The sequence below is a fragment of the Oncorhynchus mykiss genome, chromosome 21 (assembly GCF_057628025.1).
Source record: "Oncorhynchus mykiss isolate SJ-2025 chromosome 21, ASM5762802v1, whole genome shotgun sequence".
Classification (NCBI taxonomy): domain Eukaryota; kingdom Metazoa; phylum Chordata; class Actinopteri; order Salmoniformes; family Salmonidae; genus Oncorhynchus; species Oncorhynchus mykiss.
Window position 1 is genome coordinate 32,142,727 of NC_143042.1, and position 24,774 is coordinate 32,167,500.

Genomic DNA, 24,774 nt, shown 5'->3' on the forward strand with positions numbered 1-24,774 from the left:
TAATGGAAAAAATGCTAACAACTTATTATCTTTAAACTACATGCTAAATTCATGCTTATCAACCACATTTTCAAGACATTTGTCAATTCCAAGTTGAACAGAATGACAATGACTGTTTTTAGTGTTAGAGGTTTGTCTGTCAGCTAACCAATAATTCATTCATCAGAAATAGTGTCTGTTAAAAAAGGTATTGATTATTGAAAGATGTACGTTACCACATACTGTACATTCTAAAACATGCCAAAATAATTTCAAGCAAAAGTTCAAATCATTTTAGTTATGGTTATTTGACCAGTGTGACTACTCAATCAGAAGAAAAGTGAGATTAGCAGGAGTGAAAAAGGAAGGATAAGAAAATTAAGGGAAGAAAATAATTAATAAATACTAAATCCAAGATCCAAGATCAATCAGCAACACAGTGAGGTTAAGGGTTCTAGATTTGTATTCTAGACCAGGAGAACATGCAGTAGAACAGATGCCTGTGTACTGGAACTCTGACCTTCGGGACCTGGGTACGGATGAACGTGTCATCAGAGGGGGAGGGGCCACACCACAGGGGGTGGAGCCAAGACACAGGAAACAGGAAGTACATGTCATACCATCGCTCTCATCCCCCCACAACTGGAGATGACGCCTATCCTGGCACAGAGCTGGGCTAGTAGTACTGGGCTCAATACAGCTCTCTATAATATACTATATATGTACATGTACACTGATTATACAAATGCTCTTTCCATGACATAGACTGACCAGGTGAATCCAGCTGAAAGCTATGATCCCTTATTGATGTCACTTGTTAAAAGCACTTCAATCATTGTACAATTTAGACATGGATTGTGTATGTGTGCCATTCAGAGGGTGAATGGTCAAAACAAATATGTAAGTGCCTTTGAAAGGGGTATGGTAGTAGATGCCAGGCACACTGGTTTATGTCAAGAACTACAACGCTGTTGGGTTTTTCTTGCTCAACAGTATCAAGAATGGTCCAACACCCAAAGTACATCCAGCCAACTTGACACATCTGTGGGAAGCATTGTAGTCAACATGCGCCGGTATTCCTGTGGAACGCTTTCGACACCTTGTAGAGTCCATGCCCAGACATATTGAGGCTGTTCTGAGGGCAAAGGGAAGGTGGAAGGTGTTCCTACTGTTTGGTATAATCAGTGTATTCGTAGCTCTCCAATGGAAGAGACACTTTTGGGAGATATTTTGAGAATCAAGATGATAAAGAATCTTACTTAAAGTTCAGCGCAAGTGATGTGAGGAAATCGATTTAGAGGATGGCATAGAGCAGGGGTGTCAAACATTATTTTTTTTATTTGTAATTTTTTAAATATATATTATTTTGGTTGGGGGGAGAACAAACTCAATATAAAGTTACTGAAACCAAATCAAAACTGTGTAGAAATTATAATGGACCTGCATTCATATAGTTGTTGATGGTGTGCAGCTCACTAACAATAACCAAAATGAAAGCTAGAAAGTCAAGGAGCACTGAAAATTCAAAAACAATTATGGACAGAGGACTACATTTTTTTGCAAATTTTGACTGCGAGAAAATATTACAGGTTTTCAGTGCGGCCCTCAGGACCTCAAGACCGAATGCGGCACCAGGTCAAAGTTAGTTTGACACCACCTGGTATAGAGGATTATAGACCTATAGTGATCTCCTTTTAGACACCTTATCAATGTAAATAAGTCTAAGGGAGTTGGAATTAAATCTGGAATTAAAATATGTTTAATTGTGGTCTTAATGTTCTTAACTGAGCCCAACTCTGTGCTATAGTCTGGCGTTGTGATTCAGGTGCTGAGGTACGGTTGGACACACATGGCCCATGCAGGACAAACAGACAACTGACACACTGTGGGAGAAACAGAGACGAGTCACAGTCAAACCTTCTCAGTCTTACCTAGACTCCAGTAGCCTATTGATAATACTGGATCCACTGTGTTGTTGTCTAGGGACTCGGGACCACAATGGAAATAAGTATTTCAAATGTATGTATTGTGTGAATATGTATATTTTTGGGGGCTGGCTAATAAAATCAATCAATCATCAATCAGTGTTCAGTTGAACAGTGTATTAATCCTTTCATAAATGACACTGATCTAGAGTGAGAACACTTTATAGTTCATTCCTTAACTGTATAATACAGGGGTTCAATGCTATATGGGCAGTCAGTGAGATCTATTTGACCGACTACGCCAACGTTGTATTGGAAACGTTCAGTCAAACCCATCGATGCCCCTTTGACTTACAACACTCTTCTCACTTTTATAGATAATGGTGGTGATACTCCTTGTTTCTAGATAGTCTAGGTTCTTTGTTGTTGAATCCACCAAATATTTGTTTCTGGGCTTTTGAAACCCCTTCTCTAATGCATAGTTAGACCTGTTACAGGTTTGACTCTAGTTCGTCTGCTTCACACCAACGTCACATAATTAGACAATTAGGATATAAAACACCAAACAACACACAAGACACACGCACATCAACCCTGTGGAGAGATGGACAGATCAGGATCCGTTCCCCTGCAACCGAAAGGGGAGGGAGAGGGGGTGAGGAGACACAAGGATGGAGAGATGATTGACAAACAGATGGCTGGATGGATGGATGGATGGATGGATGGAGGACGTAGACAACAACGTGTGGTCACCCCCCATGCTCTGATGTTGGGGGCGTAGCTGGAACCCAGACGGCGAGGGAGACACAGTGATTGGTGCGTGTTGGCGGCGCACCCCAACATTGTGTAGTGAGGGGGTAAGGGGGTGGGGGACGTTTGGTTGCATAGTGGTGGTGGTGGTGATACAATCGGTTCGGTTCAGTGCTCAGTGTATCACAACGATGGTGATTTGAGTGACAGTGTATGTTTATGCTCAGTGACATATAGCTGATCTGGGACCAGTGTTGATTGACAAAGAGGTTCACATCTCATGCAAATCAATGGGATTAACATAAAGCATTCACATAAAGAGCTGCAGGTAGGCCATGTTTGCTGCCTGGTTTTTACTTGAGTATGTGTGTGTGTATACAATGTGTGTGTGTGTCATGTGTCAGAGAGAAAATATATCAATAATCTATCTTTCGAATTTCCTTCCCAGTCCACGATTTGATACATTTTAAACTTTTAACTATACCATACACTACAACCAGGAGGCTCCAGACTTCAAAATGTCCAGAAAACCAGGCAGCAACATTGGCTAAAAGGTGATGGAGTGGTCAATTCATAACATACCTCCTCTTCCAGGGGGTCCGGGGGGGCCGGCGTTACCTTTGGGACCCTGGAGGGCCACACCTGGTGCGCCAGGGGGCCCAACGCTGCCAGGGGACCCAGGCAGGCCAGAGAAACCCATCTCTCCCTTCTGACCAGGGAAGCCAGGGCTACCGGAAGAACCAGGGGGGCCAAGATCTCCCTTAGCACCTGTGGGGAACCGATGGCAAAAACACAAGGTCCTTTCATATTAGGAATCCCTTTTATTCACCAAGTACATTGACACACACTCAGAGTGTGACCTGGTGAAATGGTGCTGCCAGCAATAGACAGATGTAAAGGAAGAACACAGCTGGAGGGATTTACACACAGTCAACATACAGCATAAACAACGGAAATCAAGTAAAGTGGTGATTGAAGGACGTTGGTAGTAGTAGTTAGTAGAGTAGTAGTGGTTGTTTTTATCGACTTTTATTGCTAGAAAAATAGATGGCGAATGCTATTTAAGTTGTATATGGTCTAGAGTCGGTTATCAGCTACCGTCTGTTCTCTGTAGTGGATGGTTTGCCTGTCATTCAGGAGCTAGTGTAGAGTGTATGTATGGTTTGTGTGAGAGTAACAAAGACAGTCAGTCAGGTGGGGGTGAGTCTCACCTGGTAATCCTGGGAGACCAGGAGAACCGGGGCCACCGAAACCAGGAAGACCTGTAGGACAAGACAATCATGGGAAAAAGAGGGTTTCGTTTTAGACATCCATCTAATAATATAACACTTTGGTCTTACTGCTTAATAGCACCATAACAAGCGCTAAATCCATGTGAACAATTACATTTTGGATAATTTCGTTTTATCAATTTGACTACAACTTTGGGGTATCGTCGACAGTTGAACAAAGGTCATGAGGCATTTATAAGTTATATCATTCAAGAATCAATGGGTATATATTAATAATTTAAAAGTAAAGAAATTTAAGTAGCAATCACAGATTGCTCCTTTAAGTGACTACGCCAACTACCTGGGTCTCCTTTGACTCCCGCTGGTCCAGGGATTCCGTCACGACCCGCCTGACCCTTGTCCCCTGGGAACCCAGGTGATCCGGCACGGCCGTTCTCTCCCGGTCGGCCGGGTGGTCCGCTGAGACCGGGGTTACCGGGGATACCATCCAGACCCTTAGGCCCGGGAATCCCGGGAGAACCTAGAGGAAGTACCAGAAAGACAGCCGGACAGATTTAATGACATAGGTAGCTGGATATGAGATGAAGGCTTGGAAGAATATCATACACATGATTCTTCTTTTACTAGCCAATGCTCGTCGTTAGACCGTAGCACCGTAACCATTAGTTACCTTGGAATCCTGGGAGGCCGGGGTCACCTTTGGCGCCAGGGCCGCCAGGAAACCCTGGAAGACCTGGTGTTCCGGGAGTTCCTTTTACTCCGTTTTGTCCGGGGAATCCTGACTGACCGGGCTCACCCTGAGAGAGAGAGAGAGAGAGAGAGAGAGAGAGAGAGAGAGAGAGAGAGAGAGAGAGAGAGCAGGAGAGAGAGAGAGAGAGAGCAGGAGAGAGGGAGAGAAAGGAATAAAGTTGCATTGCAGACGATGAAGCAGATTTTCCATATTACTCAAATATCATTCAGAATGAGTATACAGTTCCCTTTAAAACAGGTAAACTCATCTAAACTTGGACAGAGATCTAGACTTATGCTTAAAGGTACACACGGTTCTATGCGGTACGGGTTCTATACGGTTCTAGATGGTTCTAGAGTAGAGGGTTCCATACCTTGGGACCTGTAGCTCCTGGGGAACCAAAGCCAGGGGAACCGGGCTCTCCTTTAGCTCCAGGGAACCCTGATGCTCCTGAACTACCGGGTCCACCCGACCGACCTGATTGACCCGGAGATCCTTTCGCCCCTGTGGGTCCTGTGACATCATCATAAATGGACAATAAGATTGGTGTAGTCGGATAAATAGAGTTCGGTGACAACTTTCTAACTAATTGTTATTAATCTAGCAATCAATATATGGTTCGAACTGTATTTGTATACTTGTTTTTTCCATCATTAAACTGTAACAGAACACCTGCTGTAACAAAATAAATGTATTCAGGTATGTCAATTCATAACGGCCAGCGTTTCTATGAACATGGAGAGCTGAGAGTGGCCAAATCTCGGGGTTATGGGAAGTCTTTACATTTAAAAAGTATTCTTGAAAAAGTATTCTTGATTATATTTCAGTGTGTAGAACATAGGAATGACAGGTCAATAAACATAACATTTCGGCGATGGTGATGGTGGGGATATGAGGTTATAGAACATGATGGTGATGGTGGGGATATGAGGTTATAGAACATGATGGTGATGGTGGGGATATGAGGTTATAGAACATGATGGTGATGGTGGGGATATGAGGTTATAGAACATGATGGTGATGGTGGGGATATGAGGTTATAGAACATGATGGTGATGGTGGGGATATGAGGTTATAGAACATGATGGTGATGGTGGGGATATGAGGTTATAGAACATGATGGTGATGGTGGGGATATGTGGTTATAGAACATGATGGTGGGGATATGAGGTTATAGAACATGATGGTGATGGTGGGGATATGAGGTTATAGAACATGATGGTGATGGTGGGGATATGTGGTTATAGAACATGATGGTGATGGTGGGGATATGGGGTTGTAGAACATGATGGTCATGGTGGGGATATGAGGTTATAGAACATGATGGTGGAGATATGAGGTTATAGAACATGATGGTGATGGTGGGGATATGAGGTTATAGAACATGATGGTGGGGATATGAGGTTATAGAACATTATGGTGATGGTGAGGATATGAGGTTATAAAACATGATGGTGGGGATATGAGGTTATAAAACATGATGGTGATGGTGGGGATATGAGGTTATAGAACATGATGGTGATGGTGGGGATATGAGGTTATAGAACATGATGGTAGGGAAATGAGGTTATAGAACATGATGGTGGGGATATGAGGTTATAGAACATGATGGTGGGGATATGAGGTTATAGAACATGATGGTGATGGTGGGGATATGTGGTTATAGAACATGATGGTGGGGATATGAGGTTATAGAACATGATGGTGATGGTTGGGATATGAGGTTATAGAACATGATGGTGATGGTGGGGATATGTGGTTATAGAACATGATGGTGATGGTGGGGATATGAGGTTATAGAACATGATGGTGGGGATATGAGGTTATAGAACATGATGGTGATGGTGGGGATATGAGGATATAGAACATGATGGTGATGGTGGGGATATGAGGTTATAGAACATGATGGTGGGGATATGAGGTTATAGAACATGATGGTGATGGTGGGGATATGGGGTTATAGAACATAATGGTCATGGTGGGGATATGATGTTATAGAACATGATGGTGGGGATATGAGGTTATAGAACATGATGGTGATGGTGGGGATATGAGGTTATAGAACATGATGGTGATGGTGGGGATTTGAGGTTATAGAACATGATGGTGGGGATATGAGGTTATAGAACATAATGGTGATGGTGGGGATATGATGTTATAGAACATGATGGTGGGGATATGAGGTTATAGGACATGATGGTGATGGTGGGGATATGAGGTTATAGAACATGATGGTGATGGTGGGGATATGAGGTTATAGAACATGATGGTGATGGTGGGGATATGAGGTTATAGAACATGATGGTGATGGTGGGGATATGAGGTTATAGAACATGATGGTGATGGTGGGGATATGAGGTTATAGAACATGATGGTGATGGTGGGGATATGAGGTTATAGAACATGATGGTGATGGTGGGGATATGTGGTTATAGAACATGATGGTGGGGATATGAGGTTATAGAACATGATGGTGATGGTGGGGATATGAGGTTATAGAACATGATGGTGATGGTGGGGATATATGGTTATAGAACATGATGGTGATGGTGGGGATATGGGGTTATAGAACATGATGGTCATGGTGGGGATATGAGGTTATAGAACATGATGGTGGAGATATGAGGTTATAGAACATAATGGTCATGGTGGGGATATGAGGTTATAGAACATGATGGTGGGGATATGAGGTTATAGAACATGATGGTGATGGTGGGGATATGAGGTTATAGAACATGATGGTGATGGTGGGGATATGTGGTTATAGAACATGATGGTGGTGAAATGAGGTTATAGAACATAATGGTGATGGTGGGGATATGAGGTTATAGAACATAATGGTCATGGTGGGGATATGAGGTTATAGAACATAATGGTCATGGTGGGGATATGAGGTTATAGAACATGATGGTGGGGATATGAGGTTATAGAACATGATGGTGATGGTGGGGATATGGGGTTATAGAACATAATGGTGATGGTGGGGATATGATGTTATAGAACATGACGGTGATGGTGGGGATATGTGGTTATAGAACATGATGGTGGTGAAATGAGGTTATAGAACATAATGGTGATGGTGGGGATATGAGGTTATAGAACATAATGGTCATGGTGGGGATATGAGGTTATAGAACATAATGGTCATGGTGGGGATATGAGGTTATAGAACATGATGGTGGGGATATGAGGTTATAGAACATAATGGTCATGGTGGGGATATGAGGTTATAGAACATGATGGTGGGGATATGAGGTTATAGAACATGATGGTGATGGTGGGGATATGAGGTTATAGAACATGATGGTGATGGTGGGGATATGGGGTTATAGAACATAATGGTGATGGTGGGGATATGATGTTATAGAACATGATGGTGGGGATATGAGGTTATAGAACATGATGGTGATGGTGGGGATATGAGGATATAGAACATGATGGTGATGGTGGGGATATGGGGTTATAGAACATGATGGTGATGGTGGGGATATGAGGATATAGAACATGATGGTGATGGTGGGGATATGATGTTATAGAACATGATGGTGGGGATATGAGGTTATAGAACATGATGGTGATGGTGGGGATATGAGGTTATAGAACATGATGGTGATGGTGGGGATATGAGGTTATAGAACATGATGGTGGGGATATGAGGTTATAGAACATAATGGTGATGGTGGGGATATGATGTTATAGAACATGATGGTGGGGATATGAGGTTATAGAACATGATGGTGATGGTGGGGATGTGAGGATATAGAACATGATGGTGATGGTGGGGATATGGGGTTATAGAACATAATGGTCATGGTGGGGATATGAGGTTATAGAACATGATGGTGGGGATATGAGGTTATAGAACATGATGGTGATGGTGGGGATATGAGGTTATAGAACATGATGGTGATGGTGGGGATATGAGGTTATAGAACATGATGGTGGGGATATGAGGTTATAGAACATGATGGTGGGGATATGAGGGTATAGAACATGATGGTGATGGTAGGGATATGAGGTTATAGAACATGATGGTGGGGATATGAGGTTATAGAACATGATGGTGATGGTGGGGATATGTGGTTATAGAACATGATGGTGGGGATATGAGGTTATAGAACATGATGGTGGGGATATGAGGTTATAGAACATAATGGTCATGGTGGGGATATGAGGTTATAGAACATGATGGTGGGGATATGAGGTTATAGAACATGATGGTGATGGTGAGGATATGAGGTTATAGAACATGATGGTGATGGTGGGGATATGAGGTTATAGAACATGATGGTGGGGATATGAGGTTATAGAACATGATGGTGGGGATATGAGGGTATAGAACATGATGGTGATGGTAGGGATATGAGGTTATAGAACATGATGGTGGGGATATGAGGTTATAGAACATGATGGTGATGGTGGGAATATGGGGTTATAGAACATAATGGTGATGGTGGGGATATGAGGTTATATAACATGATGGTGGGGATATGAGGTTATAGAATATGATGGTGGGATATGAGGTTATAACACATGATGGTGGGAATATGAGGTTATAGAACATGATGGTGGGGATATGAGGTTATAGAACATGATGGTGATGGTGGGGATATGATGTTATAGAACATGATGGTGGGATATGAGGTTATAACACATAATGGTGGGGATATGAGGTTATAGAACATGATGGTGGGGATATGAGGTTATAGAACATGATGGTGGGGATATGAGGTTATATAACATGATGGTGGGGATATGAGGTTATATAACATAATGGTGGGGATATGAGGTTATAGAACATGATGGTGGGGATATGAGGTTATATAACATGATGGTGGGGATATGATGTTATAGAACATGATGGTGGGATATGAGGTTATAACACATAATGGTGGGGATATGAGGTTATAGAACATGATGGTGGGGATATGAGGTTATATAACATAATGGTGGGGATATGAGGTTATAGAACATGATGGTGGGGATATGAGGTTATAGAACATGATGGTGATGGTGGGGATATGAGGTTATAGAACATGATGGTGGGGATATGAGGTTATTGAACATAATGGTGGGGATATGAGGTTATAGAACATGATGGTGGGGATATGAGGTTATAGAACATGATGGTCATGGTGGGGATATGAGGTTATAGAACATGATGGTGATGGTGGGGATATGAGGTTATATTACATGATGGTGGGGATATGAGGTTATAGAACATGATGGTGATGGTGGGGATATGAGGTTATAGAACATGATGGTGGGGATATGAGGTTATAGAACATGATGGTGATGGTGGGGATATGAGGTTATAGAACATGATGGTGGGGATATGAGGTTATTGAACATAATGGTGGGGATATGAGGTTATAGAACATGATGGTGGGGATATGAGGTTATAGAACATGATGGTCATGGTGGGGATATGAGGTTATATTACATGATGGTGGGGATATGAGGTTATAGAACATGATGGTGATGGTGGGGATATGAGGTTATAGAACATGATGGTGGGGATATGAGGTTATAGAACATGATGGTAGGGATATGAGGTTATAGAACATAATGGTGTGGATTTGAGGTTATAGAACATGATGGTAGGGATATGAGGTTATAGATCATGATGGTGGGGATATGAGGTTATAGAACATGATGGTGATGGTGGGGATATGAGGTTATAGAACATGATGGTGGGGATATGAGGTTATAGAACATAATGGTGTGGATTTGAGGTTATAGAACATGATGGTAGGGATATGAGGTTATAGAACATGATGGTGGGGATATGAGGTTATAGAACATGATGGTGATGGTGGGGATATGAGGTTATAGAACATGATGGTAGGGATATGAGGTTATAGAACGTGATGATGGGGATATGTGGTTATAACACATGATGGTGGGGATATGGGGCGGTCTAATACCCACCTGGGAAGCCCATCTCTCCCATGTTGCCTTTAGCTCCTGGGGCTCCTGGTGAGCCTGATCCTCCAGGGATACCTGCGTCTCCTTTGGGACCTGAACACGGCAGAGGAAATGAGGAGTTAGTGTTCAGTAGAGGACATTATGGGGCTGAAACATATCTTGAGGTATGCATGGTACTTGGAAATATGCATGTTTTATAAGCCCATTTGGGTTGAGCATCCTGAAGATGCAAGACACATAATAAAACAAGAAACGTAGGATGACTGTGCTAGTGTTCAGTAGAGGTCATTCTGGAGGGATGACTGTACTAGTGTTCAGTAGAGGTCATTCTGTAGGGATGACTGTACTAGTGTTCAGTAGAGGTCATTCTGGGGGGATGACTGTACTAGTGTTCAGTAGAGGTCATTCTGGAGGGATGACTGTACTAGTGTTCAGTAGAGGTCATTCTGGGGGGATGACTGTACTAGTGTTCAGTAGAGGTCATTCTGGAGGCATGACTGTGCTAGTGTTCAGTAGAGGTCATTCTGGAGGGATGACTGTACTAGTGTTCAGTAGAGGTCATTCTGGAGGGATGACTGTGCTAGTGTTCAGTAGAGGTCATTCTGGAGGGATGACTGTGCTAGTGTTCAGTAGAGGTCATTCTGGAGGGATGACTGTACTAGTGTTCAGTAGAGGTCATTCTGGAGGGATGACTGTGCTAGTGTTCAGTAGAGGTCATTCTGGAGGGATGACTGTGCTAGTGTTCAGTAGAGGTCATTCTGGAGGGATGACTGTACTAGTGTTCAGTAGAGGACATTCTGGAGGGATTACTGTACTAGTGTTCAGTAGAGATCATTATGAAGGGATGACTGTACTAGTGTTCAGTAGAGGTCATTCTGGAGGGATGACTGTACTAGTGTTTAGTAGAGGTCATTCTGGAGGGATGACTGTACTAGTGTTCAGTAGAGATCATTATGGATGGATGACTGTACCAGTGTTCAGTAGAGGTCATTATGGATGGATGACTGTACCAGTGTTCAGTAGAGGACATTCTGGAGGGATGACTGTACTAGTGTTTAGTAGAGGTCATTCTGGAGGGATGACTGTACTAGTGTTCAGTAGAGATCATTATGAAGGGATGACTGTACTAGTGTTCAGTAGAGGACATCTGGAAGGATGACTGTACTAGTGTTCAGTAGAGGTCATTATGGATGGATGACTGTACCAGTGTTCAGTAGAGGTCATTCTGGAGGGATGACTGTACTAGTGTTCAGTAGAGGACATCTGGAAGGATGACTGTACTAGTGTTCAGTAGAGGACATCTGGAAGGATGACTGTACTAGTGTTCAGTAGAGGACATCTGGAAGGATGACTGTACCAGTGTTCAGTAGAGGACATCTGGAAGGATGACTGTACCAGTGTTCAGTAGAGGACATTCTGGAGGGATGACTGTACTAGTGTTTAGTAGAGGTCATTCTGGAGGGATGACTGTACTAGTGTTCAGTAGAGGACATTCTGGAGGGATGGGTGCACAAGAGGATGAGTTTCTAGATAGTATGAGTATACCTTGAGGTCCTGGCAACCCAGGTCGTCCGTCCTGTCCTGGTATACCAGCGTCTCCAGGGAGACCAGGGATACCCTTTTGACCTGGCAGTCCACCTAAACCTACACAACACAAAAAACACAGGAAACAGTAAGGACAGTGAGACAAAGCTGCGTTCTTAGCAGTCTACATCAGTCAGTCAGAAACAGGCACAGAGAGAGACAGGCAGATAAACAGACAGAGAGAAAGACGTACCTGGTGCTCCTGGTTCTCCCTTCCCACCCTTCAGTTCCTGGGGAGGAATGCTGGGTCCTGGGAGTCCCGCGATACCGGGCTCTCCCCTGTCTCCCTTCAGACCTGAACCGCCGGGCCCACCTGGTCGCCCTGGGAAACCATCGTCACCTGGAGGAAGGAGACACAAAGAGTCAGAGGGTCTATTATCGAAGACACATACAGTACCAATATGTGTGTATACCAACGTGTGTGTTTATGTGTTTGTGTGTGGGCTCCTTATAGCTAGCGCAGCAGATGTTTTGGACTAGTTTGTTTGAATGTAAGACCTGTGGTCACATTAACAACATTAATGTTATAAAGTTATTGTTCAATTTATCGTTATAACTCAGTCAATTTGTGTCCATATCGCCCAGCTCTAGTGTGTGTGTATGTGTGTATGTGTGTGTGTGTGCGCGTGCGTGCGTGTGCGCGCGTGCGTGTGTGCGTGTGTGTGTGCGCGTACCTTTAGGTCCAGGGAAGCCGGGGGCTCCGGGGTTCCCAGGGGATCCCAGAGGTCCGGGAGCTCCCATCACACCCATGTCGCCTTTACCACCTGTTGATGGACAGACTTTTGACTGGCAATTCCCCATCAAGACAGGGTGAAGGTCAGCGACACTGTCTGTGTCCCATATCGCACCCTATTCCCTATATAGTGCATTACTTTTGACTGGAGTCCATATATAGGGAATAGGGTGCCATTTGGGATGGAGGTAGAGTAACAACAATGTCCAACAGAAAATAAAGAGAAAGAAAGGTAGTCAGTGTGACATCATACTGGCTAGTCCATATTTAACCTTTATTTAACTAGGCAAGTCACAAAGAACAAATTCTTATTTACAATGACGGCCTAACCCGGCCAAACCCTAATCTGGACGATGCTGGGCCAATTGTGCACCGCCCTATTGGGACTCCCAATCACGGCCGATTGTGATACAGCCTGGAAACGAACCAGGGTCTGTAGTGACGCCTCTAGCACTGAGATGCAGTGCCTTAGACCGCCGCGCCACTCGGGAGCTCATATACTGTATGTAGATTACACAGAAAGAGATTTGGAACCAGATATAGACGAGACTGAAATAAACACACAGGCTGCGTTATCACATGCAGCCCAATTCTGACCTTATGCCACTAATTAGTCTTTTGACCAATCAGATCAGATCTTTTGCCATTAATTGGGCAAAATATCAGAATTGGGCTGCCTATGTAAACCAGCAATAGAATCTGATTTCTTACAGTCCATTCGTTACACAGAAAAATATTGAAAACTAGACAGATAGAGACTAAAACAGACACATAGATTAGGAAGGTTTGATGTTGGTGTCGGTCTGTTATCCTACCAGGCAGGCCAGGCAGTCCGTCTCGGCCAGGGCCACCAGGGTTACCCTGTGGTCCAACTCCCCCGGGGTTGCCGGGGAAACCGGGACTTCCTCTGTCGCCTGGCAACCCTGGAATGTCCAGGCCGGGAGAACCGGGGTCTCCCTTCTCACCGTTGGCGCCTGAGTATCCTGAAATGAGAGGAATCAATAAGGAATCAATAACATTCTCACTTCCTGATCAGCATCTGCCCTAATATATAACCTCACAGAAGGTCAATTTTGACAAATGCCAAAGAGAATATTTGGTTTTACGCACATTTGATGGACAATAAAGCTTTTTGAACTTGACTTTATGCGCTAGTGGAATCTCTCTACTTATGATTAGTGACTATTCAACACATTATAAAGGTTCCATTTGTCAGTCCAGAATAGGTCAAATAACCTCATTTTCTATTATTATATATATATATTTTTTAAATGTATGTTTTATTTAACCTTTATTTAACTAGGCAAGTCAGTTAAGAACAAATTCTTATTTACAATGACAGCCTATACAGGCCAAACCCGGACGACACTGGGCCAATTGTGCGCCACACCATGGGACTCCCAATCGAAGACAGTTGTGATATAGCCTGGATTCAAACCAGGGTGTCTGTAGTGACGCCTCAAGCACTGAGATGCTGTGCCTTAGACCGCTGAGCCACTCGGGAGCCCCAAGAGTAAAGATAGCTGGAGTAAAGATGTCACACCAAACAGATGTACAGTCCCTTAACCAATCAACCAATCACACAGAAATACAGTGCCAATCAACCAATCAGCTGCCAGATAGCGACTATAGTCCAGACAGGCTGTGGTACAATACCTTTCTCGCCTTGAGGTCAAAGGTCAGAAGACGGCAGGTAAGGAGGGAGTATATTCAAAATGGGGCGGAGTGGATGAGGAACATCACAGAGTAAGAAAGAGAGGTGGGGAAGGGGGGATGAGGGTTTACAATGCTCTACGTCTATCCAACATGACATACTGTACATGATGATGGAGCCTTCAGAACTGTGAGTGCCATGAGTGGAGGTGAATAAAGAGTTTGTTGTGACAGGCACAAAATAAGCGTGTGACTAATGACATACAGTTGAGGTCGGAAGTTTACATACACCTTAACCAAATACATTTAAACTCAATTTTTCACAATTCCTGACATTTAATACTAGTAAAAAGTCCCTGTCTTAGGTCAGATAGGATCACCACTTTATTTTAAGAATGTGAAATGTCAGAATAATAGTAGAGAATGATTTATTTCAGATTTTATTTCTTTCATCGCATTCCCAGTGGGTCAGAAGTTTACATACACTCAATTAGTATTTGGTAGCATTGCCTTTAAATTGTTCAACTTGGGTCAAACGTTACGGGTAGCCTTCCACAAGCTTCCCACAATACGTTGGGTGAATTTTGGCCCATTCCATTCCTGACAGAGCTGGTGTAACTGAGTCAGGTTTGTAGACCTCCTTGCTCGCACATGCTTTTTCAGTTCTACCCACAAATTTTCGATGGGATTGAGGTCAGGGCTTTGTGACGGCCACTCCAATACCTTGACTTTGTTGTCCTTAAGCCATTTTGCCACAACTTTGGAAGTATGCTTGGGTCATTGTCCATTTGGAAGACCCATTTGCGACCAAGCTTTAACTTCCTGACTGAATTCTTGAGATGTTGCTTCAATTTATCCACAAAATGTTCCTACCTCATGCTACCATCTATTTTGTGAAGTGCACCAGTCCCTCCTGTGGCAAAGCTCCCCCACAACATGATGCTGCCACCCCCGTGCTTCACGGTTGGGATGGTGTTCTTCAGCTTGCAAGCCTCCCCTTTTTTCCTCCAAACATAACAGGGTCATTATGGCCAAACAGTTCTATTTTTGTTTCATCAGACCAGAGGACATTTCTCCAAAATGTACGATCTTTGTCCCCATGTGCAGTTGCAAACCGTAGTCTGGCTTTTTTAAATGGCGGTTTTGGAGCAGTGGCTTCTTCCTTGCTGAGCGGCCTTTCAGGTTATGACGATATAGGACTCGTTTTACTGTGGATATAGATACTTTTCTACCTGTTTCCTCCAGCATCTTCACAAGGTCCTTTGCTGTTGTTCTGTGATTGATTTGCACTTTTCGCACCAAAGTACATTCATCACTAAGAGACAGAACGCGTCTCCTTCCTGAACGGTTGCGTGGTCCCACGGTGTTTATACTTGCATACTATTGTTTGTACAGATGAACGTGGTACCTTCAGGCATTTGGAAATTGCTCCCAAGGATGAACCAGACTTCTACAAGGTATTTTTTCTGAGGTCATGGCTGATTTCTTTTGATTTTCCCATGATGTCAAACAAAGAGGCACTGAGTTTGAAGGTAGGCCTTGAAATACATCCAAAGGTACACCTCCAATTGACTCAAATTATGTCAATTAGCCTATCAGAAGCTTCTAAAGCCATGACATAATTTTCTGTACATAATAAACATTCAAATAAGTTATGAGTATGTGGTGAAGGTGATAATGCCCATACCAATCTGTGACTGAGACAATACATTCGAGATAACACATATTGAGTCATCTCAACAGAATGTTAATGTGTCGAAAACAAAAATAGAACAAAATATTGTATTTCGAAAATACAGCATAAATATACATACATATATGACATGGTTTTCTCACAAATTAGACTTTGCAGAGGTTCTTAGCATTACGTACAAATGATGGTGATACTACAAGGTCCGCTGTAAGCAACTAGATACAAATGCCATAAATCAAACTAGACGTCTATCTCTAATCAAACTATTCATCTATAAATCAAACCTGATTTTTGTCTCGTCAAAGGTCAGCTAGGTTGTCTTACCTGGAGAGCCCATGGGTCCTGGGGGTCCAATGGGGCCGGGGATGCCCTGAGAGCCGATGGAGGGCGAACCTGGAGGGCCACGGGCTCCGGGAATACCAGGGATACCAGAGTCACCTGGAAGAGACAAACAAATACAGAACACACACACCTGTTAACAAAATAATACCAACTGGCTAGCTACCTAACAGGTGTACCAGGGATACCAGAGTAACCTGGGAGACAAACAGGTACAGAACACACACTTGTTAACATGGCAGTACCAACTAACTAGCTGGCTAACAGAATACGTTTTATCTGGACCAGTGGTGGCTCCTCAGGGGAGGAAGGGGAGGACCATCCTCCTCAGTGAATTTCAGATTTTTTTTTATATGGCTTTACTGTCAGTGGTTTCAAATTAAATGTGCCTTTAAAGATGACTAAGTTATTATTTACTCTTTTTAACATATGTTCTCACCCCCTTCCATATACTTACACAGTAATTATGACAACTTTCAGAGGACATCCTCCAACCTATCAGAGCTCTTGCAGCGTGAACTGACATGTTGTCCAGCCAATCAAAGAATCAGAGAATTAATCTAGTACTAAAAGCATAAACTACAGATAGCTAGCACTGCAGTATGTTAAATGTGATGAGTAGTAGAAAGACAATAGTTGAACAGTCTTGAACAAATTAATTTCCTTAAAAGAAATCAATAGCTAGCTCGTTTAGAGTATCATGTAGTAGCCTAAAGCTATCGATGTAACATTGGGCTGGGTGAATGGAATATGAACGACAGTCATCCAATATGCAGTAATAGAAAAAAAAGGCCTCGCTCATAAAAAAATAATTGTCCTCCCTCTTCTTAAACAGCACTGACGGCCACTGATCTGGACTAAGTATAACATTTATTGAAGACACCACTGAGCATGCTTTTAGTCTAGAACTAGGCTGTGTCTGGAAAAATGTGACCAGAAATAATGAGGAAAAATTAGAGTATGATGTTGTTGATCTATAAAAAGAGTAAATAATAACTTAAAAGGCACTTTAATTTGAAACCACTGACAGAAAAGCCATATTTTCAGTATAGGTGGATCTTCAGTGTTCCTAAGCTCCTAACTCCAACCGACTACACCAATAAGAGTTGGAACCGTACCTTTGGCACCAGGGCCACCGTCGAAGCCAGAACGTCCGGGCGAGCCGGGGTTGCCGGGGAAACCGGAGTCTCCTTTGGGTCCAGGTAATCCTTTGGGTCCAGGGAAGCCTGGAGGGCCCTGGGGACCTGGCAGCCCGAATCCCGGCTCTCCCTATCACACACATAGAAAACTCTAATTAATACCCAAACACACACAAATGTAGACCTTGTTAAAACATGTTTTAATATATTTTTTTATGTAACCTTTAGTTAACTAGGCAGGTCAGTTAAGAACAAATTCTTATTTTTAGCCTCCTGCGTGGACGGGGGCTGGGATTAAAAATAAAAACAAATTAAATAAAAATATAGGACAAAACACACGACAAGAGAGACAACACAACACTACATAAAGAGAGACCTAAGATAACAACATAGCATGGCAGCAACACATGACAACACAGCATGGTAGCAACACAACATGACAACAACATGGTAGCAACACAACATGGCAGCAGCACAACATGGTACAAACATAATTGGGCACAGACAACAGCACAAAGGGCAATACATCACGCAAAGCAGCCACAATTGTCAGTAAGAGTGTCCATGATTGAGACTTTGAATGGAGAGATTCAGATAAAACTGTCCAGTTTGAGTGTTTGTTGCAGCTCGTTCCAGTCGCTAGCTGCAGCGAACTGAAAAGACAAGCGACCCAGGGATGTGTGTGCTTTGGGGACCTTTAACAGAATGTGACTGGAAGAACGGGTGTTGTGTGTGTAGAATGAGGGCTGAGGTAGATATCTCAGATAGTGGGGAGTGAGGCCCAAGAGGGTTTTAAATATAAGAATCAACCAGTGGGTCTTGCGACGGGTACAGTATATAGAGATGACCAGTTTACAGAAGAGTATAGAGTGCCGTGATGTGTCCTACAAGGAGCATTGGTGTCACACCCTGATCTGTTTCACCTGTCTTTGTGCTTTTCTCCACCCCCCACCAGGTGTCTCCCATCTCCCCTCATTATCCCCTGTGTATTCATACCTGTGTTCTCTGTTTGTCTGTTGCCAGTTCGTTTTGTTAGTGAAGCCTACCAGCGTTTTTCCCCTTGCTCCTGTCTTTTCTATAGTTCCTGTTTTCTAGTTTTCCCGGCGTTGACCATTCTGCCTGCCCTGACCCTGAGCCTGCATGCCATCCTGTACCTTGCCCCACCACACTGGATTATTGACCTCTGCCTGCCCTGACCCTGAGACTGCTAATATGTGATAGTACGAACTGGCCATGACCGACCCAGCAGACTCAGACCAGCTCCACAATGCTCTCCCTGCAAGGAGCCACCATTGGACGACACAAGGAGTTACTACAATGTCTTATGGAGGCACTCCAAACCCTGGCAGAACGCCATGACCAGGTGTTCAAGATTTTGCTGGAGCAACTCTACGGATTCCTCACTGGACAGCAGATCACTCACAATACCACTCCCATCAACCTACGTGTGTCAGGGAACCACAGCGAGCGAATCTAATGTATGCTGATTAAGTTTCCTCAGGTTCCTGTGGTATTGGGATTCTCTTGGCTCCAGCGACACAATCCCCTTATTGACTGGACTGCTGGTGTCATCATGGGCTGGGGCCCATTCTGCCACGCCCATTGCCTGAAGTCAGCATTGCCTGCCCCAGGACATCTTCCGGTGGGCTTGGGAAGTTGCCCCGGACCTCTCCGCCATTCCCGCGGAGTACCAGGACCTCAGGGAGGTTTTCAGTAAGGCCCGGGCCACTTTACTCCCTCCACACCGACCCTATGACTGCGGGATCGACCTTCTCCCAGGCACCACACTGCCCCAGGGACGACTGTACTCTCTGTCGGGTCCGGCGAATAAGGCAATGGAGACCTACATAGAGGACAACCTAGCTGCAGGGTTCATCCGTCCTTCTGCCTCCCCCGCCGGCGCATGGTTCTTCTTTGTGGAGAAGAAGGACAAAACCCTGCGCCCGTGCATAAACTACTGGGGCCTCAACGACATCACGGTGAAGAACCGCTACCCACTACCACTCATCTCCCGGGAACTACTGTGTTCTCCAAGCTGGATCTATGGAACGCCTACCACCTGGTGCGGATACAGGAAGGGGACGAGTGGAAGACAGCCTTCAACATGGTCAACGGTCACTACGAGTTTCTGGTCATGCCATTTGTCCTTACCAACGCCCCAGCTGTGTTCCAGGCTCTGGTTAATGATGTTCTCCGAGACATGTTGAACCAGCACGTCTTCGTCTACCTCTGCCCAAGAACACGTGCTCCACGTCCTCCTGGAGAACCAGCTTTTTGTGACCACAGAGAAGTCCATCGCTCCACCATCCCCTTCCTGGGTTACATCATCGCTACAGGTAGTGTACAGATGGATCCTGGGAAGGTGAGAGAGGTGGTGGATTGGCCCCAGCCTATATCCAGGGTGCAGCTGCAACGTTTCCTGGGATTCTCCAACTTTTATTGCCGCTTTATCCAGTGTTACAGCACCCTGGCTTCCCCCTGTCTACACTCACCTCTCCCAAGGTTCCGTCCATGTGGTCCCCAGCTGCTGACCAGGCGTTCCAGGATCTCAAACACCGTTTCACCACAGCTCCCATCTTGGTTCATCCACCAGTTCGTGGTGGAGGCCGATGCTTCAGATGTCAGAGTGGGGGCTGTCCTGTCTCAGCGTTCTGCCCTGGACCTCAAGGTACATCCCTGTGCATTCTCCCATCGCCTCAACACCACAGAGAGGAACTACAATGTGGGGAACCGTGAGCTTCTCATGGTGAAGATGGTGTTGGAGGCGTGGAGGCACTGGCTGGAGGGGGCGGAACATCCGTTCATTGTGTGGACCGACCACAAGAACCTGGAATATCTCTGTACTGCCAAGCGTCTCAATTCCAGGCAAGCTAGGTGGGCCCTGCTCTTCTTCCGGTTCAACTTCTCCCTCTCCTACCGACCAGGATCCAAGAACATCAAGCCGAATGCCCTGTCAATGCGAAGACCATCCTTCCCACCTCGTGTCTGGCAACAGCACTCAGCTGGGGAATAGGGAAGCAGGTCCGTGAGGCGCAGAATTCCCAGACGTACCCCTGGGGGGGCCAGATAACCGGATGTTTGTGCATGATGCTGTCAGCTCCTCGGTCCTGGAGTGGGCCCACTCCTCCAGGCTTGCCTGCCACCTGGGCTCCCGTTGGACCCTGCCCTTTGTGCAACAACGCTTTTGGTGGCCTAAAATGGTCCCGGACTTTCGTCGCCGGCTGCACGGTCTGTGCGCAGAACAAAACTCTTTGTCAAGCTCCGGCTGGTCTTCTTCAACCATGGCCTGTCCCTCATTGTCCCTGATCTCACATATCCCTGGACTTCGTCAAAGGTCTTCCCCCGTCTGATGGCAACACAGTAGTGAACCGGTTTTCCAAAGCCGACCACTTCATTCCTCTTCCTAAGCTCTCCCTCTGCTAAAGTGACGGCCCAACTCAAGGTGCAGCACGTCTTCCGGATCCATGGACACCCGGCAGACATGGGTCCTCAATTCTCATTCCGGTTCCAGTCAGCTCTTCAGGGCATCATGGCTGCTGGGAGGGCAACCCTTCATCCACCTCTTCTACGATTTGAAACTTTCAGTCGCTTGTGCTCTGTTAAATCCTGTGTGTTAAACCCAGTCTGACCTTCGGTTGGGAGGAAAAGCTATACTACTAGCTAAATGTGGTGTGGCCATGTTCCTTTGACTGCTCTGTGCAGGTCTGTCTACATTCAGTCTTAACCTTAGCTTGATACAATGCTATCCAGTTTGGATTCTCATTGCTATAATTCCCTTTGGAATTAGCTGGATTTATGCATAAATTGGTCATCAAATTTGATCTGATCGTTATCTAAGTCACAACAATAGACAAACATAGTGTGCTTAAATTAATAATGCACAAAATAATGCACAGCACACCAACATCGAAACCTCATCCCAACTGTAAAGTATGGTGGAGGGAGCATCATGGTTTGGGGCTGCTTTGCTGCCTCAGGTCCTGGACAGCTTGCTATCATCGAAGGAAAAATTTTCAAGTTTATCAAGACGTTTTGCAGGAGAATGTAAGGCTATCTGTCCGCAAATTGAAGCTGAACAGAAGTTGGTTGATACAACAGGACAACGACCCAAAACACAGAAGTAAATCAACAACAGAATGTCTTCAACAGAAGAAAATACGCCTTCTGGAGTGGCCCAGTCAGAGTCCTGACCTCAACCCGATTGAGTTGCTGTGGCATGACCTCAAGAGAGCAGTTCACACCAGACATCCCAAGAATACTGCTGAACTGAAACAGTTTTGGAAAGAGGAATGGTCCAAAATTCCACCTGACCTTTGTGCAGGTCTGATCCGCAACTATAGAAAACGTTTGGTTGAGGTTATTGCTGCCAAAGGAGGGTCAACCAGTTATTAAATCCAAGGGTTCACATACTTTCCCGACCCTGCACTGTGAATGTTTACACGGTGTGTTCAATAAAGACATGAAAATGTATAATTGTTTGTGTGTTATTAGTTTAAGCAGACTGTGTTTGTCTATTGTTGTGACCGATCAGATTACATTTTATGACCAATTTATGCAGAAATCTAGGTATTTCCAAAGGATTCACATACTTTTTCTTGACACTGTAAATTATTATGTTAATCTGTAACTAGTACAGTATTAAGATCCATCTATAGTAGTGTCGTTGTGGTACGTACCTTAGCTCCAGGTCCACCTGGCTCACCGGGGAGGCCGTCCACTCCTGGTCTTCCTGGACCCCCGGGACCACCTGGCACACCAGATGAGCCTGGGAATCCTGCGGGCGGGGACAGGTGAGTGATTGTGATAATTGTTTATAGTATAAGGCACTACTGTAAAACACACAAATTACTCTGTGCTATGGTGCTATGAGAGAGATCATGGCTGTGCCATCTTGTGTGGACGTCAGGGTCTTAAGCCTAGTCCGAGACTAAAAAGCATGTTCAGTGGAGATTCTCCATTGAAAATGCTTCTTAGTCCAGGATGAGGCTTAATCTGTGTTCCGGAAATCGGTCCATGAAGTTTATATTATAACCATACAGGTGACCGTGAATGTATACCTGCCCAGGTATTTAGTGTTTACCTTTAGCGCCGGGGGGTCCTGGCAGTCCAATGCCGGAGAGGCCGGGGTCGCCCTTGGCACCTGGTAAGCCGGGGAAACCGGGCTGTCCTGGCCCGCCGGGGTTGCCTGTGGACACACAAATGAACACTTTGTTTTGGCAAACATTTACTACACTACTACTAAACAGTTCACTAGCGTATACTTCATAGAATTACATCAAATAGTCCCCCAAACAACACCAAACATCTGTGATGTCTGTTACCTTACTGCCGTCATCATCATTCTGGATGAAAGTTTATGCCTATCCGTTCAGGTGGGTGTGAACCTGTGCAGGTAAAGATGACATGCTATTTACCTGGGTTTCCAGGAAGACCGGGGTCTCCATCCTGTCCCCTGGGTCCTGGGAGTCCCTTCTCTGCTATCGTTTGACCCGGCTCACCTTTAGTGCCTATAGTTCAGGGGTCAAAGGCCGAGGGTCAAAGGTTAGGGAATAAGGGTACAAGAGAGTTGTAGTCATTAGAAGAGCAGCAGGTAAAGCTAATGGTAAAAGTATGATACCAATGAAATAACACAACCTTCCGGGACCCCGGGTGTGTCAGTGTGTCTCACTTTTATCAACATTTCAGTTACTTTTAGAAAAAAAAGGGTTCCAAAAAGGTTATTTGGCTATCCCCATAGAATAACCCCTTTTGGTTCCATTAACCCTCTGTGGAACGGGTTCAAGATGGAATCCAAGATGGAATTCTAACGTGAACCATAACGGGTTCTTCAAAAGGTTCTCCTGTGAGGAAAGTTTTCTAAGAGTATACATCCCTGGTTTTCAAGTATATCAGACAATATATCTTACCTGGTGATCCAGGTGTTCCCGTTCTCCCTGAGACGCCCTGAACACCCTTCTCTCCAGGGGGTCCCTGGGGGCCGAAGCCTGGGGATCCGGGGCCACCCCTGTCACCTGGGAGACCCTGCAGACCGGGCTCACCTGGAGGCCCTCGCTCACCCTTCACTAACAGAGAACCCTGCAGAGGAGTGGAGAGGGGTTAATATATAATGCTATGTAGTGGGAGAAATGGATGGATGGATAGATGGATAGATAGATGGAGATAGGGATGGAGGGAAAGAGGTAAGGTGAAGGGATGGATGGAGGGAGGGGGAGAGGAACAGCTGGATGGGATAAATGGATGGATGGATGAAGGGAGGGAGGGAGGGAGGGATGAACAGAGAGATGGAAGGAGACATGAAGGGATGAGGTGGGATGGATGGATAGATAGATGGGTGGAGGAAGGTAGGGAGGGATAGAGAGCAGGAGGGATAGAAAGAAAGAAGATAAGGTTGGATGGATGAGTGGAGAGGGGAGAGGATGAGGGTGTGGATGGGACGGATGAAGAAATATATGAATAGATAAATGGAGGGAAGGAGAGAGATGGACACTTTGCTACTCACAGATGTTCCTTTGGGTCCAGGAGCTCCAGGAACTCCATTGCGACCAGGTCCTCCGTCCAGACCAGGCAGGCCAGGGGGTCCGGGGAACCCTGTGTCTCCCTTGTCGCCCCTCACCCCATCCACAGCAATAGCCTCACCTGGGTCACCCTTCTCTCCTGGGAAACCAGGTGCACCCTGGGGACCAGGCAAACCCTGGGGGAGAGAGGGATGGAGGAGAGAGAGATGAAAGGATGGAGGAGTCATTTAGTTACTCTATCAAGGCTACTCTAGACTCGAAGGGGCAGTTTCCCGGTTACAGATTAAACCTAATCCTGGATTAAAAAGCATTTTCAATGGAGATTATTGTTTAATAGTCCAGAACTAGGCTTAATCGGTGTCTGGGAAACCGGCTCCAAGTAAGTCGGTCTGTAGGTTACTATACAGTTGTGTAGACACAGCTTCAAACCAGGAAGTGACAAACAGGAAGTACTTACAGAAGAACCTGAGGGCCCTGGGCCACCTGGATATCCTCTGTCACCTTTAGCCCCTGGTCCTCCTGGTCCACCTGAGAGCGGGAGGAGAGAGGAGAGAGGGTGGAGAGAGAGGTAAAA

The 24,774-nt window shown here is 45.0% G+C and overlaps 1 protein-coding gene across 1 annotated transcript in view; it reads right to left on the bottom strand.

Annotated features, from left to right (window-relative positions):
- The window catches only part of LOC110500339 (uncharacterized), an 88,902-nt gene that overhangs the window by 17,176 nt on the left and 46,952 nt on the right, over positions 1–24,774 (bottom strand). The window contains exons 21-38 of the mRNA XM_036957765.2: positions 24,658–24,728; positions 24,185–24,376; positions 23,592–23,760; positions 23,100–23,192; positions 22,766–22,870; positions 22,362–22,459; positions 17,665–17,815; positions 16,532–16,645; positions 13,677–13,844; positions 12,803–12,892; positions 12,322–12,468; positions 12,090–12,188; positions 10,548–10,637; positions 4,990–5,129; positions 4,557–4,683; positions 4,227–4,406; positions 3,866–3,916; positions 3,237–3,422 (exon numbers count right to left, since the gene is read on the bottom strand). Coding sequence (XP_036813660.2) covers positions 3,237–3,422; positions 3,866–3,916; positions 4,227–4,406; positions 4,557–4,683; positions 4,990–5,129; positions 10,548–10,637; positions 12,090–12,188; positions 12,322–12,468; positions 12,803–12,892; positions 13,677–13,844; positions 16,532–16,645; positions 17,665–17,815; positions 22,362–22,459; positions 22,766–22,870; positions 23,100–23,192; positions 23,592–23,760; positions 24,185–24,376; positions 24,658–24,728 — 2,271 coding nt within the window. The remainder of the gene's footprint in view (positions 1–3,236; positions 3,423–3,865; positions 3,917–4,226; positions 4,407–4,556; positions 4,684–4,989; positions 5,130–10,547; positions 10,638–12,089; positions 12,189–12,321; positions 12,469–12,802; positions 12,893–13,676; positions 13,845–16,531; positions 16,646–17,664; positions 17,816–22,361; positions 22,460–22,765; positions 22,871–23,099; positions 23,193–23,591; positions 23,761–24,184; positions 24,377–24,657; positions 24,729–24,774) is intronic.